Below are 24,739 nucleotides of genomic sequence, written 5' to 3'. Positions count from 1 at the left end.
GGTTTTGTATTGGTTCTTTTGAATTTGGTTCTGTATTGAGGTTTTGTATTGGTTCTTTTGAAGAAGGATTTGCCTAAAATATTGCAGTGAGGGGCCTTGCTTCAGACACCCTACTTGAGATACTTTTGTCCTGCACTCTGCTGCCCCCCCATCTCTCTCCACCGCTCACCTCTTCTCAGAAGAGGAAAGAAAACTCCAAAAGCGGGAGCGGTGCCGGTTCTGGAGGCCCGAGCGCGTCCTCCATTGTGAGTAGGGCGAGAGCGGGGGTGCTGGTTTTGTGCCTCGCCGCCTACACCTCCCAGCGTGCACCGCCCTTCGCCGCCGCCCGCCTCTGCGGTTCTCCGCCGCGATGCACACTGGGAGTTGTAGTCCGCGGCGTGCGTCGTCCTTCCCGTCCCGCGCTTCCCGCCGCCCTTTGCCCCCCGCCCCGCCCTTCCTGCGGCGGCCAAGATGGCGGCGGAGGTGGATTTCGGGGACCGCGAGCTCTTCGGGCAGCTGGAGGGCGAGCCCGGGCCGCCCTCGCCGCCCGCCGTGGACGAGCCGGACCCGCTGCTGAAGCTCTACCAGCGGCTGCGCGACCGCGACGAGACGGTGCAGCGGCTCAGGGCGGAGAATATCCTGGCGGGAGAGGCAGGGCCCGCGCCGGGGCGGGTGAAGGCGAGCGCCCCGCTGCTGCCGGTTCCCTTCCGGGCCAGCCGCTCCCGGCCCTCAGGGGCGCTCCGGCTTCTTCCCGGGGGTGTGTGGGAAAGAACCCTCCGTGTCCACCGAGGCCGGGAGATGACTGAGCTGGGCGGTGAGGGGAGCCGAGTGTGCTGCTCCTAAGCTTCCTCAGAGCACGTTTTCCATAAAAACTTTTATCCTCAGAGCGGCCGGGCCCGTGGCAGCCCCACCTCAGGCCCTTCAGCGGGCGCGGCTGTTGAAACGGCTGTCCCTGAATCCCAGGGAAAACAGACACCCGTGTGTTCACTTTGACAATCCATCTTAACGCAGCTACAAATAATTTCACGTAGTTAAATGGTGGCACGTTCTCTAAATGTTTTTTGGGGTTTTTTTGGGTTTGCCGCTGCAGCAGAGTGGAATTTGAAATGTGTTATAATTTATTTCTCATTTACAAGTACACGTGTGCTGCTGTTACCTTTCTTTTGGTGAAGATCACTGATATTTTTAAAATAAAATATGAATATGTTAATACAGTCATTGCATGTAAGGAATGGCACTGTTTGGATTGTCACAGCTAGCCCTCTTTTCGTTTGTGGTTTGTTGGGTTTTTTTCACTTTACTGTGTTTCTTCAGCAACAGGTGGAATTTTAAACAATCCCCTGTGCAGTGAAAGGGAAGGACTGAAACCTTATGTGCTGTGTGAAGTTCTTGCTTGCTTTGGGTGTGGGTTTGTGTCTTCCCAAGAAAATCAGAATCCTTAACAATAAGTTAACATCAGGAACTTAAAAGGAAGCTGAGAATTCTGACTCGTCCTAGGTATGTTAATGCTGTCCTGAAGCACCATATGAATTATAGAGAGAGAATATATTTATTTATATGTATATATATGTAAATAGAGTTTATCTAAGGTAAAAGCAGTCTCTAGTAATGATCTGCTACATCTTGTTTCCTTGTCCCAATCCCTGCTCAGTGCTGGGTTTCTGAAATGTCATTCCAGTTCCTGAAAAGTCTTCTGGAGTGGAATAGCAGGAACTCAGTTGGTACTGATGTAATTCTTATTTATTTGTGTGTATCTGTTTAGTGAAACTTACTTGGTCTTCAGGGAAACAGTTTTAATGTAAAGTTCAGCAGTGAGAGAAAATTGCATTCAAATGCTTGAATGAATCTTAGAGGAGATTCTCTCTTAGAGGAGAGAATTCTGTTCATACAGAATTAAATATTTCTGTAGTGTGGGGGTGTTTTGTTCTCCTTCCACTTCACACCAGCCTGCTTTGCTCAAGAGGATAATTTCTGTTTAAGTGGATAGGGACTTCTTAAAAATACAGATTTTATATTGACCAACCCTTCCTCCCTCTGTGGGGTCCAGACTCAGCTGTGATAAAACTGGTGGGGAGTATTTACTGTACCCATTGTCTGTGTTCTGTGCTGTTCTAGTGGAATCTCCGTGGAAAATCCCAAAGTTGATGGACCTCTGTTGCAGATTTTATTTATGAACAATGTCATTACTAAGTAAGTATTTTCAAGAAAAAAACAATCCTTTTTTGTTTGTTTGGATATTACAGTGCTGTGCCAAATTTGTGGATGTAGATTTTATTCAATAGCATAAACTATTGAAGGGAGGGAGAAAAGGATAATGTGCAGTATGACAGGAGTTTTGTTCAGTAGCAGTATCTTCTGAATCTTAAGAGCAGTTTGAATTTCAGGAATGTTGTGGGTAAAACATAAGAAATTAATCTTTCCCTGCCTCTGAGTTTATTTTTTTCCCCACTCAGGTGTTCTCTAATAGATTGCATTTATGTTGGTGGGGGTTGAGAGTGAGACCAAAAAAAATTGGATTTTCCTCTTTTCTGAGTTGTTTAGTAAATGATAAATGCTTAAGGAAAGAATCATCTGCTCTTTGTTTTAGCCTTGCTCATGTCTTCATCTCTCTATACTTCATCCCAGGCGGTATCATCAAGAAATTGAAGATTTTATTTATAGTTTAGTTCAAAAATATGAAGAGCAGAAGAAAAGTGAACAAGAAAAATCCCACTTGAATGCTAAGCCACAGGTACTTTAAAACTCAAACTGTTATGAAATAATGTTTCTCCCTCTCTGTAATGGGAAAATTGAAATACTGCACTGTTAAACAGTAGCAAAAATCAAATCAGGTAGTTGTCAAACAAATGTTGTACAACTGTTTGTTCCAAAAAATAGAGGCCAGGACAAAGGAAAGATCCTTTCTGCCCATGAAAATGCTTCCTGGAAAATGTCCCTATTGAAATTTCAGTGAAAGAAAATAAGGTGGTTTAAATAATTGAATAGAAAGCTTAATGTATCCTCTTCTGAGAATATTTGTCCCAACTCTGAGTATATAGAAGAAAACAGAAAAACAATAGAATCTGAAAATTTACACTTTGTCCTCCTAGTTTAGAATTTTGATTCTTAACATTCACTATGCTTAAAAGGGTGGAATGGCACATTTCTCTCTATTTTTCCCTTAGCTTTTTTGATGAGAATGAAAATGTTATTATGCAGTGTATTTCTCATCAAAGAAAGCCTTAGAAAGGAGCTGTGTCATGCTTTGGACTGTGGAAAGCTTCATGACTGATGTGGACATTATCCTGCTGTTGGTGAAAGGACAGAAGCTGAACCCCACGTTCTGTGCCTTTTATATCACTCATTCAAGAGGTCTGCTAATATAAATAAATTATTTTTATTTTTCCTGTCAGCCCTCCAGCGTTGTTTTGGAAGAGGACTGCAAAGGAACCAGCTCGAGTTCTGCTAAAAAAGTGAAAGAAGCTTTTAGTGTAAGTTTTTGACTGTGCACTCCATGGTAGGTCTGACTCTTCATTCTACACATTGTACACTGCCATTAAAATAAGATTTGCTGTTATTACACTGATAAATGAAATTTAAATTCAGCATGTTTGGGCTACATCAGTCCAAAAAAATCTTACGTGTACAGGTTTGGGCTTATATTGATTGTAATTTCTTACAGAATGGGGGAAAAAACCTGGAGGTATTTCAAGCAGTGTAAATTTATAGAAATGCTACCAGTCTCACCTAAATACTGACACATTTCTGACAATTCTCTGACTTTTTTTCTACAGGTTGTAGGAAGTGTTCTGTATTTTACCAATTTTTGTCTCGATAAACTGGGGCAGCCTATTTTAAATGAGAATCCACAGCTGACAGAAGGATGGGAAATACCTAAGTATCCTGTTTGCTAAAACACCTTTCTTTTTTCTGTTTGTCAAATCCAAAGAATTCCAGTGGGTAAATTGAACTCAGATTCTCTTCAGTGGATTGTGTCTTTCTATCAAAACCATAGCAGTCATTATAGATGATTTAATGAGTCATTAATGGCTTTTTTATTCAAAACAAATAAGTATTTTGATATTATTGACTTGCTGATTGCTATCCTGAGAGTGAATGCCTTATTCCCATAAATACATTTTGTGAATTTAGGGATTTGTTTGGCCAGTCCCTAATCAGGTTTGGAATGACAGCTCGTTGCAGATTGAATAAGTATTCTCCCTCCATAAAATCCACTCTTTGGAATAAGAAATGGGTTTGGGAAACTCAAACATGCTATAAAATGCTTTTTTCCATATATGAGAGCTAGAGGGAAAGTCTTTTATAAAAACTTAAATATGGTATGCTCTTAACATGCATCCATTTTACAGTTGATCCTTTATTGTTTATTAAAGCCAATGTTTGAAAAGTGGAATTGAGGGAAATGCTGAAAAAGCTGAAAAATGTTGAAATGTTTTTTTAAGATTGATGTCTTCCATGACAAAAGAAATTGGAGAAGAAATTTCTGGAGTAACATCATCTCCCCAAGTTTCCAGTTTTGCTTCTGTCCTGGAAAGACTCAGGACAGGAAGCAGTTTCAGAGTTCATTTCTGCAATGTCCAGTTCTTAAGCTTGTAATCAAGGTCATGTCAGTGTGAAAAAATTACTTGTATCTAAATATAAATTGCACATTTACAGTCTCCCAACCTCTGGATGAAGGAAGTAGATGCCTAATGGGAATTTCTCCTAAAATGCCAAGTTAAGTGTGGCTGAACTGATTCCAAGTGAAATGGTTCATCAGGCACTGCCTTCTAAATGACCAAAGTACTGCTCTCAGTGAATCTGTCATTTTGAAACTGTCAAAATGTGGTTCAATAAGATTACTGTGAAGCATTTCAGAATTATTATCTGGAAATTTCTGCCTGTAAACAAAAAGTTTGTAGTTTCAGCAAGTGCTGATAAAGTACTGGGTGGAAATTTGTGGGAGGAAACAGCATAAGCTCATCTTAGCAAATAGTTTATAGTTAATATCATTTTATAGTTTATACTCAGGACTTCATTTCAAGGATCTATTTGTAACTTAATGCAGATGAGTCATTGTTCTGTTCAAAGCACTATTAAGTTTTCATTGATACTTTAAACAAATTTGAAATTTTGCTTCATCCAGTAGCACTTCCTTATTGAAATCTAAAGATATCAGCAAGTTTTCAGCCAGATTCTCTCCCTAGATGGACAAGAAATACAAGTAAAACCCAAAAGGTTTGTATTATTCTTAAATATAAAGTTTTGAGCTGAAAAGTTCAGATGCACTCTGTGATTATTGCCCAGTGTCTTGGACATGCTTGAGCAATGAGAGTATTTAAATTTAAATTAAATAAGCCAGAGCTGAGCATTGCAGTCATTGGGTCTGTCTTTTTATTGAGTTTCTTTAGGAAGGGCCTAAAGTCAGTGTGTGAAAACTTTCTGAATTTTTATACTTAGTTCTTCTGTTTCTTGTCTTTTTAGTGATTGGTTTGTCATCCTTGCACTGGTGTTGTGTCATGGTTGCTGTTCTGTAGAACTCCTGAGAGATTTTTAAGACAGACTGATCTGAGACTTGGTGGTGTAGTTTTTATGGGAGGTCAGAAGTGAAGGGAGTTCAGTTCCCAGCTGGAATTATCTGGGATACCTGTTCCTGTGCCACACTTTTTGTCTCCACTTCTGCTACCTGTCCTAATTCAGTAAAAATTAACGTTCAGAAAATGAATCTTCCTCTAAAATCTTGGTATTTCACCCCAGTATCATGGCAAATGTTTCCTGCCACAGTGTGAATGTAAAGGAAGATTTAAGTTGAAGCCAGCTGTAGTTCCATTCCAGGTTTTCAGTGCAGCTTCACAAAATGCATTACTTGAAACTGTGACTTGAGACAGGACTTTCCAAAGAAATGGTTGTGCTCTGCTGTTTGTTTCTACTGGTGACTGATTCCCAGTATTGTGGAAGGGATCTGACCTCTGATGATACCATTTCCTGTATCCCTCTGCCCTTTCCTCATTTCCTGTGTCCTCCTTAGCACTGTGAAATCAGCAATATTCTCTATTTAAGGATTGATAGAAATTTAAGAGAAGCAGAAGACAGCACACGACATCAGTCATTGCTTTTGGTTTTGTCTTTCTCAAGTCTAAACCTTAAAATCTGTCAAGAAGGAAAATAATTAGGTGTATTTAACATGGCAAAGTTGGTTTTGGGTTTAATTCGTTGTGCGTTTTTCAAGCAGGCCCAAACCTCATTGTTTCAATTGTGGTTCTGAAGATCATCAAATGAAGGACTGCCCAAAGGTAAAGTCACCAGTATTCCAAAGACTGCTGCTCTCCAAGCTTTGTGTTGGGTGAAGGAGTGCATAAATTGTAAGTTGTCCAACTCTAAACTTCCCAATTGTATTATCTTTAAGCCACGAAATGCAGCTCGTATAAATGAGAAGAGAAAGGAGTTTTTGGAGGCTTGTGCTGATTCGGGCAATCAGAATTTTCAGCAGCGTTACCATGCAGAAGAAGTAGAAGAGAGGTTTGGAAAATTTAAGCCAGGAGTAATTAGGTATCTCTTTTCTTTCCATTTGCTTTTTTTTTTTTTTTTTTTGGAATATCTCTTCTGCCTTTGGAGTGCCAGATTTTAATTGCCAGAGTTTATTAAGTCCAGCTGCTGCTCTTTACTATGAGTGTATTATGCTTGGATTTGCTAAATGGAATTTTAATAAATTGCAGAGATATCTTTCAAATGAAAACTCACTGCTAGCTTGACAGTCCTACCCTTTCTCTAATACAGGGAGATAAATATTACTCTTGGATTTCTCAAATTTCAAATTTATTATGTTCCTACTAAAAATGTATTCAGAAGTCTGCAAATTGCCAGCTTTGAGTGTTCCTTCCTCTCTATTCAAAATGTTCAGAGAAATCATATTATTGTGTGGCAGTCTCCAAAAAAATCACCAGTAACTTCAATGTCAAGGTCCACCCTTCCTGTTGATAACTGCAGTCAAGTCCATGAGTCAGAAGGAGCAGGTCAAGTAGGTTATTCTTAGTGTAGAATTAAATCTAATAAAGTATTTAAGCATATCAGCAAGGCAAAATCTTATATTTAATACCAGAGCTGATTTTCATCTAGAGCTGTTATATCTGGGGTTGGAACGCAGCACAGTTTGAGCTAAAACTCAGCTATTTTACCTTGACAGCTGAAAACTCCACAAGACGTTCATAGCCTTTTGTCCCTAATTAAGCATTTTTCTGGATGACATTTTGTTTCCTGTTTGTTTTCTTGACTTAGTGAGGTCCTTCAGGATGCCCTTGGTGTGTCAGACAAGAGCCTGCCCCCGTTCATTTACCGCATGAGGCAGCTGGGCTACCCCCCGGGCTGGCTCAAGGAGGCTGAGATGGAGCACTCAGGACTGGCTCTGTATGATGGGAAAGGTGAGCAATGTGGGGCTGGAATGCAGCTTTACAATGAGGCTGTGTGCTGGCTGCACCTTCCTCAGGAGATAATAAAGTAACTGGTTTGTAAACCTTCACCTTCCTCGTGGAAAGGGGAGAAAGTTGCAAATCGAGTGGTTTTATTCATGTAAAAATGCAGCTTTTTTATCAGCTGTGATGTGGCAGTAAAATAAGTTCCATAATGGTTGAGTGGTAAAGATGGAGACTGTCGGTGGAATTTCACTGTTAGAAACTGGAGTTGTAAAACTGCAAGACTTGAAAATCTCTTAATGTGCAATTTCCTCTCCCTTTTTCTCTTACATTTTATGAAAGAAGCCATAGTCCTCAATAAATTACTCTTACATAGGAACAAACCCCCCAGCGAGCAAACAACACGTTTCTTGGAACCCAGCTTAAGTAATTTACCATCTTTTTCTAATGACCATGATGAATGCTGCATCTCACAGCAGTCCTGGTGCCAAATTCTGAGGGTAACAATGGTACATGAAAAGCAGTCATGTAGGAATTCCCAGTTTGGTTTCTGGGGAAGCTTCATGCATGTATCTGATGGATTTGGTCACTGTTCCTGCTTCTGTGGATTTCAAAACCTTATATCAATAATTACATTCAAACCCCTCTTCTTAAATCTTGTGTGTTTTTTCGGTGGTGTTCCTAATTAACTTCAATATTAATTATATTCTAGGTGAAGTTGAAGCAGAAGATGGGGTCTCCCCCCAGCCCAAACGTATCACTTATGATGTGTCTAAGTTGGTGAATTATCCAGGCTTTAATATATCCACTCCCAGTGGCATCCCAGATGTGAGTAGCTGTTCTGTGCCTTCTAAACAATGTGCTGAGTGACAAGAATTGCTTTTAGCCAAGAGTAGATGTTTTGTATTCTGCATCTGACTGTTTCAAGAGTCTCTTCTTTTTAAGCCCTTGCTTTGGGGCTGGGGCTTGTAATTAGTGTGACAACTGGTTCTTGTCATGATTCTTGTGCTGAGGTCTGACACTGCTTCTGTGGGGATTGTTTCCATTGTGAGACCAACAGGAGCCTGGAAGGACAGTTCATTATTTTTTAAACACATAACTCCATGGCTGGTTTTGGAATATGAAAATCACTGTGGATGTTTCCATAAATATAATTCTGATCACAAAAAATTACATCAGACCAGTCAGTGCACAACTTCTGCAAAGCTTTGTAACAACTGGAATTAAACAAGTCACAGCAGAAGAGCCACATAATGGGTGCCCTCTTATGCACAGAGCACACAAGAAATCTCCTGTGGGTGCTTCTCTTTTATCTTCAAAAGCATTTTAACCTCCTGTCAGTGAATTCCATCACTATTCTGAATGCCCATGCATTAATAAGAAGCACTTATGCATTTACACCTTTACATTTGTCCATTTAGTGGCCTCTAAGTGTTATTTCATTCAGTGTTATTAACCAAAGTTCTGTTATTCACCAACCATATGCAACATTATTTTTATTGTCTTTTTTTTTCTTTTTGCTGTAGGAGTGGCAGATGTTCGGCTCCATCCCCATGCAGCCATCTCAACAGAAGGATGTTTTTGCTCACTACCTTTCTAATTTTCAGGAGGTAAATATATCTCATTATTAAAAAAAACCCTATTTTGTCTTTTAGTTAGTGTAGGTCGTGATGATTTCTTGCTTGTATCTTCACTAGGGAACAGACTTTTTATTGACACTAGTGAGGGTGAAATGCTCATTTGGCTTACCTGTTTAACAAAAAATGGCTTCATGTTTAAAATTAATTATGTTATTTCACTTAATATAAGCAGATCCCAGTTGTGCAAAGATCTGTAAGCAGTTTGGAAAAGAAATTGCAATGAATTTACACAGCCTAGAAGTTCCAGACTCCCCTAATAAATGAGAATTTCCATAGGCATGACATCCCTCAAATGTCAGTGTCTATTTACACACTGGATCCCCAAATGATTTTGTAGTTACAAAATTGCTTTCATTCTTACAGCTGGGAACATTAGCCTGTATGGTATAATACTAATTCTTTTTGGGTTTGTGGATAATTTCTCTCCAGCCCAGTCCAAAATCCAGCAGCAAAAGGGCTGCACCTCAGTCCAAGTCTCATCATTCCAAACGACCAAGAGAAGAGAGCTCAGAGACAGCAGCAGCTGACATGGACCTGGACTCTGGTACAGTTATCCTCCTGCCTTTTTTTTTTTTCCTAGTTTCAACTTTTATTTTCAAAATAACTTGTTCTGAATTGAAATGTGAGAGTTAAAAGGAGAAGCCAGTGTGTTAGCAGTCATTTTGGTGGTAAATAAAGGCAGTGCTGACAGAGGCCAGCAGTGTCCTACTGCAGGGGCATTTGCTGTGGTTGTCACTGTGGTTTTCAAGCAGGAGGTTTCGGGTGAGCTCAGAGCAATTGCAATGTTACGTTAAAAATTCTGATCTCTTTATCTCAGGAGCATTCTAAGGAAACTTCTGTTAAGACCCCCAAATACATACATATTTGGATGAAATAACAAATTTACAAGCTTACAGCTTCTTTAAAATGAGGCAAACTCAAAGGAGGATTCAGTGTTAAGTGTTAGAACAGCTGGAGAAACTTCTGGCTTTCCTTTTGAAATCTGCCATGAGGAATCTTTCAATGTGTCTCAGTGTGGAATGAGTTTGTTCTTAACACCTTCAAGAGTAATTTTTTTTTCCTTGAATGGCTGGCAGAGTTAAAATCCCAAAAACCATCGTTTTGGTGGATATGAAAACCCTCACAAAGTTTGTTCTGTCTCAGCTGAAAACCGGGGATGAGGTGTAAATCTGTTAGTTAATCAGAACTTTGGCACTTTGAATCTTGTCCTGGTCAGATTTCGGGTTCTAAAAGGTATCTTTTAATCTCTTTCTAGATCTGGAAGGGGCACAGAAATCTCAAAGTCCCAACAGTTTTCAGTTCCAACCTCCGCTGCCGCCTGGATCTCCATCGATGTCCACTCCTCCCCCTGTGCCACGAGGAACACCCCCACTCACACCCCCTCAGCCTTCCACACCCACCCACTCTCCCCTCCCTAGGACTACTCCACCAGCAAACTCTTCCAGTGATAGTCCTCAGCCCAAAATAGTGGACTCAGTCATGGATGAGGATACACTGACCTTGGAAGAGCTGGAGGAGCAGCAGAGGTTAATCTGGGCCGCTCTGGAGCAGGCAGAGAGCACAAACAGTGACTCTGATATTCCTGCTGACACACCTTTAACTGGGAATTCCCTTACGTCATCACCAGCCAGGAATGAAGCAGATCTGGTTGCAGAAGTCAGGTCACCTGAGAAAGTGATCTCAGTGGAAACAGAGTTTTCTGACATCAGTGAGCAGATCCCAGAAAATGAACGTTCTCTACCCAGTCCCAGTCTAGAGGACACTTTGCTTGATTTAAAGGAAAATCCTGATAATGCAGTTTCTGAAGGCCTGCTGGGTGACAACCTGCCTGCTCCCAATCCTGAGGTTAATGAGGAGGAAAACACAGGTGGTAATAAAGTGCCCACAAGCACTGGATCATCTGTGAAAAAACCTGGATTTGTTCCTGACATGAGCAAGTTTGCTGCGGGCATCACACCATTTGAATTTGAAAATATGGCAGAATCAACTGGGGTTTATCTACGGATAAGAAGCCTGTTAAAAAATTCCCCAAGAAACCAACAAAAGAAAAAGACTTAAATCTTAACTGGTCTTTTGTTTTCTTATGTCCAAATCCCTTCTGTTTCCCCCCCCAGTTTTACAAACTCAGATAACCTCCCTCACCTTACAGGAAAGAGAGAATCTTGACAAATACAGGTCTGCCCTGTTCTTCCTTGGTGTTGAAGTCTGTGCAGGTTTCCATCTTGACCAGGACCACCAATGCAGCCAGAAAATGTAGAATTTTTTCCAAATTTCATGTTTCCACTAAGGAATAATAGGACTGATGATTTGTTAAGAGCATTTTATTTGCCAGTACTCTAAAATGCAGAATTTGTGGTTTGGTGTTCATTATTTTGGCTAAGATTTATATTGTCCTTGAGTTTCAGGTGGATTGGTGATTTTTTTAATATCTGTCCTTTGTACAATAATCTACACTTTATACATTTTGCTAATTATCCTGTAGATAAGTTTAATATATTCGGAATGTTTTTAAAAAGGCCTGATGTTAAGATTTCCCACATCAAAGTCCTGGCAATTGGAGGAAAACAATTGGGGATTACAGTGCTATTTTCACCATTTCAAGTATTTTTATAAATTATTTATGTGGGTCTGTTTTAATTGCCACTGTATCTTTTGTAGCATCGTCCTTCATGTAAACTTGCTGTACATACATGTTCGTGGTTGTCTACAGAGGTTTAATAAATGAGCTTTTAGCTAAAGAGCTTTTAATTGGAGTCCTAAAACAGCAAAATGCTGGTTTTTGAAAATCAGCTGCTGAAGAAAATTGGGAAAACAAGCTGAGCAAAATGATGATGAGTATAGTGAAATATTTTAGGAAGAGCCACAACTGCTGGCTTCAGATTTTCTTAATCAAGAAACTGTTAAAATTTTCTTAGCTACTTGAACAGAACCTTGCCATACCACTCAGTTTTCATAATCTGAAGAGCTCCCACTTGTGAATGCTTAGAAATGTTGCAATCTTGCTGATTAATTGTTCTAACACTTTTTTTCTCCTTGTCTCGGGAGGGACCTGTGGCTGAAGTGACTGTACATTGTTCAGCTGCCAAGAGAGGGAGCCCTCGATTAATGTAAGGTATTCCTTGATGCTGGTAAAGTCCTTCCAGAAATGCAGGAAAATTCTCCCCAGCCAAGTGTAAAGCAGAGTCAATCAAAACATTTTCAAGTATCTAACACAAAACTTGTGAAGGGGATTGTCTGCAAGATAATGTTAAGGGAATGAACTTAATTCTTTCTCAGCTTTGCAGTTAGTGCATATTACCCAAAAATCTTTTAAAATAAATTATGTTGGTACACTCTGCATTTGAATCTGTGAGAACCCCAGGCTTTTTTTGCAGTTAAAGCCTTTATTTATATCTCTTTCTGTTTTTCTCCCTGAACATTACAGGAAGGCAAAACCAAAGCACCTTTTTATGTGAATTCTGAGAGGCTGAAAAATCTTTTTGCAGTATTTACCAGTCCAGTTTATTTGGTTGCACTTGGAAAGCAAGTCAAGGTAAATGTTCATAATATGTTCTAAAATGAATGGCATTTGTCTTCCTAGTTTATAGGAGAAATAGTATTTTTATAGCAAAAGTGGACAACAAAAGAATGTGCTGTTTCCACCTTCTACACACATTTAAAGAAAGCTCTGTTGGGAAGCATATGGAGGTCTGGCATTTTTTCCTCCTCCTTCCATGGAGTTAAAAGCCAGTAATGACAGTTTACAGGAGCTGTGTGTGCTGCATCATTGCCACGTGGATGGTAAAGGGATGCAGGGCAGGAGGTGATGATTGCCAGTGCACACCTTTTGGGTGTGTTGTGCTGCTCATATTTGAAACACGAAGTTCTCTTCACCACACCTTAAAGATCTGTTTTTAATGGCTCTTAGGAAATGCTGCTGCTTGAGCAGGACACGCAGCCTAAATTAAAGGAATGCTTGTGGTTTCTGTGAGCAAGGCAGAAGAATACATATACAAGATAAAAATCATCTTTATGTGCTTTTAGAACCTTTTGGTGTTCTGTATGGTCCATCCTCAGTCACCCTTCCACATAATTAATTGGTCACAATAGATAAGCAAAACAATTGTGACTAAAGTATTTTCATTTGTTATTCTTTTGTCTTTCAAACTGCAGTGTTATAAATGTTCCTGTAATGCTTATTTTTTTTCTTAAAATAATATTTTTGTGATATGTTTTGATCTCAGAAAAGCAGGCAGGGCCTGTTTATTTTCTGGGTTTAATTTTAGTAATTTAATTTCAAATAAGGATAATCATACAAAATTCTCTGAGAGCACTCAGAGGTATTTTTAAAAATGTTCTTTTAAATCTTCCCTTTGGAATTGTCCTTTCTTTGGAGGTGGCAGTCAGCATGGATAGTGCTGTGAGAAAACTGAACCAGTAAGTAAAACTCCTCCTGTATTTAGCTCTGCTGTAAGACACACAGTTAATTAGGGATGGGGAGTTATCTCTGCTGGTTCTCTCATGATGAGGAATTCATTCATCTGCATCTTTTAGCTATTTGTCTATAATTCACTGTTCTATCAAGTGCTACATATTGTTGCACTGAAGATGCTTGTAATTAGTGAGGTTTTTAATCTGTCAGCTGTAACTACTCAAATGGGTTTTGTATATTGAAACTGCAATCAGATCACACTCTTAAGTCCCAAGGAAAAGCTGAATAGCAAAGTATTTTGGGTCCTTTTAAGTGCTATTCCCATGGTGATGGGTGTGGCATAATAACCTAGATTAGAGCTTACTAAAATGAATGAGTAATAAAATCTATAATGAGGTGGGTATAGCATGAGCAGGCATCACTCACATTTTCCCACAGATTTCTGTTGGCGTAGTCCTTGTGTTTATTTACAGCTCTTGGAACACCAAAAATATTTTTAAATGCTCATGCATGTCTAAAAAAAATCAAATACCTGCAAAATATTCTGGGTATCAGTCAAGTGGGAAGTTGTGTCTTATAAAGATCCAAAGTTCTGACTCTTAAATTTTTACAAGCCAATTCACAGTGCTCAAAACGTCAAGAAAAGAGGAATAGCTGAGTTCCTGGAAGACATCTGAGAGACGTGGTAGCTGCTAAAAATAATTATTTCACTGCAAGCTTTGTGAGGCAGCATAGCAAAAAAAAAAAAAAAAAAAAAAAAAACCGAAGAGGAGGAAAAAGCTCCAATATAATTAAAGTATTTCAGTTGCCATGGAACCCTGGAGCACCCTTGTTCTGTGCCATGGCTGTGCTGCCCCTGGGAAGGGAATGCCACTGAAGATTGATGCTGTTCCTAAGAATACAGTGCAGAGTCATTGCTACATTTTGGGGGGTGGCAGGGGATGAATCAGAGGGAGGAATTGGTCGTGATTCCTGGAGGAGCTTGAAAACAGGATGGGTTTAATAATGTACTAATTACTGTGTGACAATTGGACACTTCCTAGACTTCAGACAAGTACAGCACCAGAGATGTTATGTAAGGTTTTTTGCAATATGAGTTTAGTTGTCACCCATGACTGAATGGACATTTCTTTACCCTTTCTTTAAAATTCAGCACTTGATAGGAACAAAATCCTCCTGCTTTGCTTTGCTGTAGGTGAGAATTCAGCTTTTATTGGTATTTACATAAGTGCCAGAATGATTTGCATCTTTATTAATAGGCTGGTTTCTCAGTTATCAGGGAAATGAAACACTCATCAAGAGGAACATAACTGTTAATTTAAGTATCTTGTTTAAACGAGAATGCAGAAAAGATTCTTTTTTTAATTTGTTCAAATACTGTTCTCTGTTGTTTTACCCATGTTAGGTAGAACAAATAATGTGAAATTGGATGAAAGCTTGTCTTGAGTAGCTCACTAAAGAACATGGGTTTGGAGAGCTTTTATTGCTGCTGGGTCATCTGGCTGACCTGGGGAAGGGAACCAGTGAGTACATTAGCAGTGAAAAGACTTCTTACAGCCTTTGCAGAAAAGTAACTACAGAAAATAGTAGTGCAAGTGCTGGGATTTTTGAAGCAGCACTTCAGAGATTAAAAAAAAAAAAAAGGCAATTAGCTGCCTTTTCTGTAGCAGATGTGACCATCAGTTCTGTATAGGAATTGCCAGATGTGCATATTGAAGAGATCATTCACATGGAAAAAAAAAAATCTTTACTCAAAATTCTCATACTTGGGTGAATACAACCCATTGAATAGAAAAATGGATTTCTTCAGTCAGGAGATCCTTACATTCAATTCTTGAAAGACAACATTTAAGCTCTTTAGAAAGCTTCAGCAACCTTGGACCCTTCACAAATCTGAAGAAGGGCAGCAACAACTGGAACTGGTGTTCCCACACTATTGAGAACAATTTTAATTTTAAAGTGAATCTTGTACTTTGGCCAGGATGCCAGTAGTTACGTTGGCATCTTGAATTTCCCTGGAGCACCAAGCAATTCCTGTTCTCATGGAGTTATGAAAATGCCTATATATTATTTGTTGACTGATCTGATCATGCAGATCAGAAAACAGCCACCAGGACTAGAATCAAAGATACTCTGGCTTTCAGTCCTATCTAATCCTGTATAGGAACGTGGTTTATAGTACCAGGATCTTTTATTACAATGATTCCTACAAATTGCACCCTACTGGTGCAGACTGGTACACAGAGGCTGTCAACCATTTCCAGCTGGGATGAAGTTATACTGTTGCTCCAAAGCTACATTTTCATGGTATGAAGTTGATTCTGGTCAAAAAATGGGTAACAAACTCTTGTTTTTTTCCTCTACAGGACTTCTGGATCTTGAAGCTGAGTCTGTTCAGTAGGAAATCACTGGAAAAAACAGTGGCACATTCCCTTTGTCTGCATGACATTCTCAATTCTTGCCTTAGCCCAGGACATTTTTACTGTAGCCTTGCAAGGGAGTGAAGCAAACTATTTACACATTTAAACCATACCTTATCCATTTATTTTCCCATTGTTACTGCTTCCACATGATGACAAGTTCTACAATAACAGCATGAAGTTGCAACTTCTAGTTTTCATCTTTAAGATGCCTTGTAGTTGCTGTACTCTGTCCTAAATGCATCAGTCTGCTATTGCTTATACAATTTTAATGCTGTGCACTGAACTGCAAGCATTTGAGATGGACTTACATGGTGGCAAATGAACTGAGAGACAAAACATCAAATTAACGATGGAGAATGATGGATACACTTAGGGAAAAACCCACGTTAGCATCAGATCAGTACAGAAAGCTCAAATCTGCACCACCAGAAAAGAAACACAAAGGCTCACCACCGCAGCTATCAAGCCAGCAGATATTTTAGGCAAAGTGAGTACAACTCTTCAGTTTCTACCCTTATTTGCAATTTTTTTTTATTATTATTTCCAGAGCTAGGGGCTGTAGGATAATTTTTTTAAAAAAGCGATCCTTTGCTGGCTCTGCACTTCTACATACAACCCAATGTTTAAATCCTGAAGTCCTTATTCAGCAAAACTTTTATCAAATTTTGTAGGGAGAAAGTGAGGTGGCTGTACATGGATTCAAATATCTGTTTCACCATATAATGGCCATGGCAAGAGATTCTGTTTAACGTTTAGGAAGTGAAATTCTAACAAACATTGCTAAATGCTGATGTAGTTGAAACCTATTCTTTTTGGGAGTGCATCACACCATTTTGTGCTTTACCATGCTGGATTAACGCCAAAGAACGAAGCCAAAATGAAACACAAATTGCAATCAGTCCCCAGCAATGGAACTGCTTTCTCATCACCCTTTTGTTCGAATGGCATCATGCAGAAACCAAACAAGCTGTGAGACTGCAGAGTGAGGTTTGCTTTGTGAGGAATTCGGCTCTGGTTGGGTTCTGCTCCCTGTTCATAAGAGGGGAAGAAGTGGAGCAGAGCTGTTTGATTCAGCCTTGAAAATCGGTATTAAATTGTTGATGATGGCGTTGGGGCTGCTCCTCCAGCTGTTTAAACTTTAGCAGTGGGATAACGCTAGCTTCCGATGTGTTGCTTCACAAACACAATGAAAATAAAAAAATATTCAGTACTTCGGGATGATACATTTCTGCATAATAAATTTCCGGGCATTAGGACAAAAGGAAAATGGAGAGAAGCAGCAGACAGTGAAGTTATTCACCCGCTAGAGCGATGTGCTTCACACCTCCCCGTCTGCGCCCACCCTCTCCCCCTCCCACCCAGCCGGGCTGTGCCGCAGCGGCGGCTCCGGGACCACCGGGCTCACCCCGAGCCGGGGCACAGCCGCTCCCTCCCCGGAGCTGGAACAAAGCGGGGGGCAGACAAAGAGAGAGGAGGGGGGCGCGGGGAGCTCGGGGGCACCGCCGGTACCGCCGCCGCTGCTGCTGGTGGTGCTGGTGCAGTCCCCGCCCCGGCGGGCGCAGACGTTGTGCCCGCCCCGCTCCGCCTCCTGCGAGCCGGGGCGGCGCCGCTGCAGAGGGGAAGCGGGAGCGGGAGCAGGAACGGGAGCGGGAGCAGCGGCCGGAGGAGGCGGCGGGAGCTGCGCTGGCGCCGGGGCCGGTGAGGCGGCGGATCCGGGGTGGGGGAGCGCCCTGGGGAACGCGCGGGGCCACGGCGGCGCCCGAGGGCGGGGGGAGCCGCGGCCGCCGCCTCACGCCTCGGGGCCTCCGCGCTTCCCGTCCGGGCGCCGCGCTGGGCGGGTCTGAGGGCGCGGGGGTCGGCGCCGAGGAGCCGTGAGGGGAGCGGCGGGGCCGTGAGGGGCTGCGGGCCGGGCCGGGCCGGGCCCCGGCGCTGAGGGCTGTTAGCGGCCGCCACACGTGCTGGCCGCTCCGCTCCGCTCCGCTCCGGCGGGGACCCGGCCGAGCCCCGGCGGGACGGGGCGGCAGCAGCAGAGGGGCGGCCTCGTCTCCCTCAGCCCCGCGGGGTGCTCGTCCGGAGCGGGGACGCCAAGGTTGGGTCGCAGCCTCTGCTCGAGTGTCGCCCTTGCGAAGCTGCGCCGCTGTGCTGGGTTAGTGGAGGATCGAGCGGTTAATTCTGAGGGAAGAGGTTTGGGTATTCCTTATATTCCTCGCTAAGTGCTGACCTGCAGTTCTCAGCATCCTGCGTTTACATGCGGATGTTTTACTAAAAATCTACCTTGATATTTTTGCATTTTTTAATTTTTTTTAATGGGCGCTTCCCATCCTCGCGTTGTTATAAAAGCTGCTGGTTTCCAAGTGAGCTGCTCTGGCATCCCCTCAGGTGGCTCAGAGAGTTTGCTGCCATGTTCTAGGCAGGGTCAGAGCTGCGGGATTCCCAGGCACAGGCGCTGCTCCAGGCCCCTCCTGTTCCCGCTACAGAGCTGAACCTCAGGCCAGGCAGTGCTCCCTTTTCTGTGCCATAGGTGTCACGGGGCACAAGGTAATTGGTGCTGTTACTCACAGGGTAATGTGGCTCCTGATGCATAAAAAAATCAGGAGTTACTTTTCCCTTTCATCTTGGCTCCGATTCCGTGCTCTAAATAATTTTTCGAAATATAAACAAACAAAAACCAGCACCAAAGAAATTTTCCAAAGTAGAGCGTGGGCAGGAAAATTTACTCTGTGATTGTATGTGTTGATGATTGAAAATACGATTGTGAAATGAAAACTTGTTCCTCCCCACCCCTTCACTTACCATGGGCATGGTTTTATAGAAGTTCACAGGTTGCTTTGAGATCTTTGAGCAGAAGGATTTTAGAACATGTGATACTTGTGTTGACACGTAGGAAGAAGAAAGAAAAATAAGTACAAAAGAGGAAATGCCTTGATGCCGGCTGCTTTGCAAAGTATTTTATTGAAAGAACAGAAATATGTATTCTGAATGCAATGTAAATGTGAAACTAGCAACGGCAGAGAGTGGTTTTCCTGAAGTGTGTCCCTGTGCACCTGCTGCAAGAGTAGGAAGATTGCAAAGTAGATACTGTGAAGGAAAAGTAAACACCTCTCCTCCGCCCACAGCAGCATTTCTTATTCTAAGGAAAGTTTAACTGTTCATCTTTTACATGCTGAGGGTTGTTCTTGCTGTAAAATGACAAGATTTCAGGGTTATCTTCCTGCCCAGTCCTTGTGTATGTGCTGGGAGGTTTTCTGTCTGTGCTACAGTGCTCTAAAGCTTTCTGTGTACTGAAGGGAGAGGGATGAGTTGTCTGAAGCAGAAAAGCTTGGAAATGTGACCTTAAATGTCCATATCTTTAGGCGTCAAAAGGGAGATTTGGCAAAAAAAAGGGTTTTACATAATTTGTATGGTTTCTCTTCAAGAGAAGATCTCAGCTTTCTAGGGAGGGCAGAGCACCAGCTGTCTTGTATGCTCATTCCAGATGTATTCTGTAGGGAATAGCAGCCTCTTTCCTTGTGTGATTACGCTGTAGGAAGGAGCAGTGCTCTCTCTGCTGATTGCTACAACTTCCTAGAGCTCCTGAAGATTTCCTGTCTGACTTTCAGGTTGTATCTGTTTGCCATCTTCTGACTGTGGATACCCGAGACAGACTTTATTTACTCAGCTTGGGCACACTGCGTAATTCCTCTGGTGTTCCTCTCTTTATCCTTTTAGCCCCATTAAACTTTTTCTTGGGAGGGACTGAGAATATATCAAAATAGATCCTCCTTAAAAAGAAACAGAGAGCTCTGCCTTGCCAATATGATTTTTCAGAGCTGCTTTTCTTTCTTTTTGTAAAACACTCGGGTCAAATGTTAACTCCGTATGTTGAATGCAAGTTTTCTAATGTTTGAACATGACAACCATGAATGAATGCAGCTCTTGTTTAATCCTTTGGCATTCCTTAGGGACTACTGGCTCTGCTGGCATGTATAAAGAGTAATTCACTGGAATCCTTATTGGAGCAGCATGTTTGGAAATGCCTCAGATGGATGGTGTTTTGTTATTTCATGAAAGGCAATTATATACTGCATTAGCTGTAATCTCAGCTGCCCTCAGCCCCATGCCAGTTTCTGCTGGAGCAACCATTTCGTTGGTGTTGACCAGCAGAACTCTGTCAGCAGCTCCCTGATGGTTTAAACACCTCCTGCTCGTCCTCCACATCCATTTGTTTACGCAGAGGGAAGCTGCACTCTGTGACTGACCCTTAGAAGTACCCACGAATCTGGTGCTGGCCCCCAAAAGGCTGTGAAGGATTCAGGAGATGTATCTGAAGACAGGCTGTACAAGTTTGTGCTCTAACACCCACCTAAGTTTTTCTACTTGAAACATCTTGTTAATTATTTGTAAAAATTAATAAGAATAGTACCATACATTCTTTATTTTATAAGACGTGTCTTCACTGTTTCCAGAAGAACCACCATGAAAAGTTACTCATTTCCCATTATCTTTATAATCTTACTGTCTGTATTTTTAGCTGCTTATGAGGGGAAATTGCAAGGCAGAGAAACTCAATATTGTATAGAATCAGCTTATTTGACACTCTCATTCTGCTGCTCTGCTTGGCAGCAGCATCCACTCAATCACAGCAATATTTATCTACGTTCTGGGTTTGTACTTTCCTGAGCTCCCTGCCAGCCCTGCAGCACTCATAGTGCTAATTTCAAAAGTTAAAAAGAGACAGCTGACTTGATGTTTTCACCCAGTGTGAAACAGTTACAGTTTCACCCAAGTCTATCAAAATTAAATCCTTACTATAAAAAGCATCATCTTTGTTTCAGCTGCTTTGGTTGTAATTGTATTAGGGAGAAGCCTTTGTGCCTGTAAATGCTTTGGGGTTTGAGGCTGATGCGAGATGATATTTTCTGTCTCAAAATTTAAATTGTAGGTCCCAAATAACTTAAACTTGAGACTCTGCTATTCCAAAGTCATTGTTTTATCCTGACTGATTGCATTTACTGGGATGGCTGAAGTGCATTATCATCAACAGAAGTCAAACAAATGGTTCTTTTTCTTGTTGAAATGGAGGTCTTTGAGGAAGGACAAGAATTTTCTGGGAAAAAATGTAGGAAAATTAGGGATGATAATGGGCTTACCAGAAGAGGTGGCCATTATTTACATAGTTGGAAACTTTCTCCACTCCTCAATCCTTGACTACTTCTGTAGGGAATGATGTGCTGAGGAGGGAGGATCATGTGCTTTCTGATCTTTTAATAGACCAGTGCAGCAATGTTTTTATAATCTGTGTGCACAGTGGCAACTTGAAGTGTTAGAGTTTGCATCATATTAACAATTATCAGCTCTTCCTGATTAATTAAAGATCAGCAGAATCTTTTTGAAAAGACTGATCAGGCTCTGTCTGAAATAGGAATAGGTTGAGAAAAAATTACTCACAAATTGCTGGCCCAAAATAGTTTTTTAGACATCCTCTCATTTCATATTCAACACTCTTATGTTTCAGTGTTTCTTTACTGAGGATCCTGAGGCATTTAGGAATCTGAATGAGCATAGCAAGTTCTACAGTGATAAAATGGGGTAACTTAAAATGTCCTTGATGCAGAATTAAAATCCATAAGCAGAGGCAAAGCTTTGATGAATTTCCTTCCTCATAGCAGTGCTGTAATATCTGACTGATGGTTTCAGGTCCTAAGCCTCTTACTGTCTTTGATCTGATTCATATTCTTCTTAGGACATTTTCTGAGTTATAGGAATTCACCCCACCTTTTCCCTTTCCCTGGTGTGTGCTGGGAAGATTCTGTTTATACAATTTGCAGCAAATATCCTGCACTTCCCAAGACAGAAAAACGTCCTTGTATCTTATTTAGCAACTTAGCAATTCACTAATATCAATTCTTAGTGGATTTGGGTCTCATAATGGTTATCTTCCTAAAGTTCAAATTTTATATTATCTCCAAAGAAACTGATAACCTGCTGCTCTCAAATGTATTGATTGCAAATTTGCTTCAGAAGTCAGTTGTTCTAAAGGGATAAACTCAAAACTCTTTAAACACAAGTCTATCTCCTTCTGGTCCATCTTCTTCTGTGAAATTTGAAGGAATAAGATTTATTTTTATTAGAGATCTCCTGCCTTTTATTTTATTTAGTTGAAATCACCCAGCAGGTCGAAATCAAAGGAGAAATATTTCTGTGCAGGCCTGGCTGATGTTGAAAGATGATCTAAAAGTCTTTGGTTCTGAATACCCTGGGATCTGTGAACTCACGTGGAGAACAGTTCCAGTCATTTCTGTGGTACAGAAATACAATTTCTGCTATTCATTTCAGTTAGGAAATAAATCTCAAGTTGCTGGTTGAGCTGTAGCTTGCCTTAACGAGGGACAGCGTTGTGGGGCTTTGGGATTCCCAAGTATTCTTCCTCATTCCCTCTCAGTGTACCAGACAGAGGGAGCATCTTTGAGATCTCAAGGAAACAGGGATTTGCTCTTTGGAGTGAAAAACCCAGGAGCTATTTTTGGGGATGTCCTTAGCCCCGGGTGAGGTGGTTCCATGGTGGGATGAGTGATGACAAGACAGAGTGTTTGTGTTACAGCCCTGGGACTGCTCCAGACATCTCTGCCTGCTCCTGTCTCACCAAACACACTCTGCCTGCCTCAGACTGTGGAATGTCTATCTAAACCAGTGCCCTGGAAAACAAGAGTTGGAAGGTTTTTCAGACCCTCTGCCACTGATAGGATAGCTCTGCTTCAGTTTCTGTTGGTTTTTGCCACTCTTCGTTTCAGGTTGAGTTCATCACATCAGGGCCACTGTCAGAGGAGCTGTGTCATCCCAGTGGGCAAACTTCCCAAATTCCTGCAGGCTTTGGGTTCGTGTTATTATGGCTGCAAAAGCAAACTGCGTTTGGGTTCGACTAAAGCCCTACTAAAACTTGCATGCTGCAGTAATTTCCTGGAGTTACCCTGGTAGCTACTGTGAAGGCACTTCAGAAGAGCAAGAATTGCTTTTGTTCTGTTACTTTAATAGTTATGCTGGTTAAATTAAGTAGGGATGCACTTCAAGAGTCTATCCCTAGTAAAATTCATATTTATGTTTAAAAAAAAGAATATAAGAAGCTGTGACTTTGGGGTTCCTGTAGAATAAGTGTTTGCCTTTGTGAAGGGTTTGCCTCTGGAATTCCTGTGATGGTTATGTTGGCTTGGGCTACAAAGCAGAATGTCATAAGGATCCCATGTAAGTTATGAGACTTTCTTGTTTATTTTCTTACAAATTTTTTATTTCCTGTTCCAGTAGCTGCTAACAGCAGATCTGAAAGGTCTGGATTTTTCTGATCAGCTGAGTTATAAATGTAATTTTTTTGTTTTCTACCTTTAAAGGTGAGGTACAAAACATTGGTTTGATGCACAGGTACCAGCCCTCATGTTCTGATTTTGGCACTAAGCAGAACATAGTAACCCAAATAAATATGTTTTCATGCTCTTGGCATAACAAACATTGAATTAAATAATGTCTTTTCTTCTGGTAGTGATGTGTCTGCAGGCTATATTCAGATCATAACATTATTTGACTAATTGACATAAAAATCAATGGTTTCTGGAAGACAAAATGAAACTGAAGCTGTGTTTTTAAATGCTCCCATTCTCTAATTACTGTGTGTTGAATGAATAATCAAATATTGACTTCCAAATGCCAACTCTTCTTGTATTGAAATCTTAAATTCTTAGTTCTCTTTTCAGTCTTGTATATAAATTCTTTCTTAAATTACATTCGTTTCAATGTGACTGATAGCTGAAGATGCCTCTAATTCCACAGTGTAATCCCTGAGCAGTGCAGTTAAATAAGTCCTTGAGGAATGCTCAGATGCTGAGTTTGGTTTTACAGTGGCCTCTGCAGAGAGTCTTACCTCAGTCCCACCATAATTTGCTCTTTGTGCCTCACTTTGTGAACAAATGCCTACGGTGCTTTCTGCTGTGTTTCAGTCTGAACTTGCTGCCCATTCAATAAATGCATCAGAGCTGACAAAACACATGGCATTTGCAGTAAGTCAGGAGCATGAGGGTGAGAGAGAAGTTCATTTGCCTTTTCACTGTCTGGCTTCTGTGGATCAATGCAGAGAGGCCTGGATGTGAGTTCATTGCTCCAAATAGTTGTATTTAAGTAGTGAGCAGCCAGGAACACCAGGAGTGCTGCATCACTCCAGGACAGCTCTGTAAAGAGTGCACGAGGGCTTCCAAATCCATCCTTCTGGTTTAGCAACTTATAATTGTACAGGGCTGGCTTTGAAGGTGAGTGAGACATTCCCAATGGATATTGTGTGCTCTGGAATATTTAATTGTACATCTAATCCATTGTTTGCACCGTGGTTGTTCAGACTTTTTGGGTGCCCAGTAAGAAATTTCTCCAATAGACCCAGAATGCAGCAGAGGGGGAGTCAGGATTAGGAAGATTTTTTTGTTCCAGGATTCACCTTCTCTTGTGCCCCCTTCATCCAGAATTGCTCCTGTAAGGATGCTGGTGGGCATGTCCCAGTCTGGTGAGTTTGTGCACCTGCTGTGCATGAATTTCTCTCCTCAGAATCTTCCAGAAGTTTGGCTCTGATCTGGCTCATTCTTGCACACGAAGAAATTTTTTCCAAGAGGTAGCAAAGAGCAGTGCAAGGAGAAAGCATTAATTTTGTTCAAAGCCAAAATGGGGTTGTATTTTTAAATGAGGTATGAATTTCAAAAGCTTATAAATTCAACTAAAAGCATTAAGTGCTTTAATAAATATAGTGTACTCACTTTTTACAGGAGTGTAATAACAGCCCAGGAGACTGCAAATACAACTTTTGGAGCTGTAGGAATTAGATCTGAATCGCAGAGAACATGTTTATGTGCTTTAGTTTTAAGACTGCAATAATTTTAGGAGTTGTGT

At 41.2% G+C, this 24,739-nt stretch overlaps 1 protein-coding gene across 2 annotated transcripts; it reads left to right on the top strand.

Moving 5' to 3' along the window:
• The first annotated feature begins 450 nt into the window (after positions 1–450).
• ZCCHC8 (zinc finger CCHC-type containing 8) lies at positions 451–11,745 on the top strand. 2 transcript variants are annotated; one of them, XM_062504108.1, is made up of 14 exons: positions 451–613; positions 1,434–1,476; positions 2,095–2,169; positions 2,605–2,710; positions 3,372–3,449; positions 3,753–3,856; positions 5,131–5,196; positions 6,191–6,251; positions 6,365–6,507; positions 7,234–7,376; positions 8,080–8,195; positions 8,894–8,977; positions 9,437–9,551; positions 10,263–11,745. In XM_062504108.1, the coding sequence occupies exons 1-14, from the start codon at positions 451–453 to the stop codon at positions 11,063–11,065; spliced, it is 2,100 nt and encodes a 699-aa protein (XP_062360092.1). In that variant the 3' UTR covers positions 11,066–11,745. The 2 variants fall into 2 exon arrangements, with proteins under 2 accessions (XP_062360092.1, XP_062360093.1); XM_062504109.1 differs by having other exon boundaries at positions 473–1,476; positions 6,188–6,251.
• The last annotated feature ends 12,994 nt before the right edge of the window (positions 11,746–24,739 follow it).

The sequence above is a fragment of the Cinclus cinclus genome, chromosome 17 (genome assembly GCF_963662255.1).
Source record: "Cinclus cinclus chromosome 17, bCinCin1.1, whole genome shotgun sequence".
NCBI classification, from domain to species: Eukaryota; Metazoa; Chordata; class Aves; order Passeriformes; family Cinclidae; genus Cinclus; species Cinclus cinclus.
This window is presented reverse-complemented; position numbering and strand designations above follow the sequence as displayed.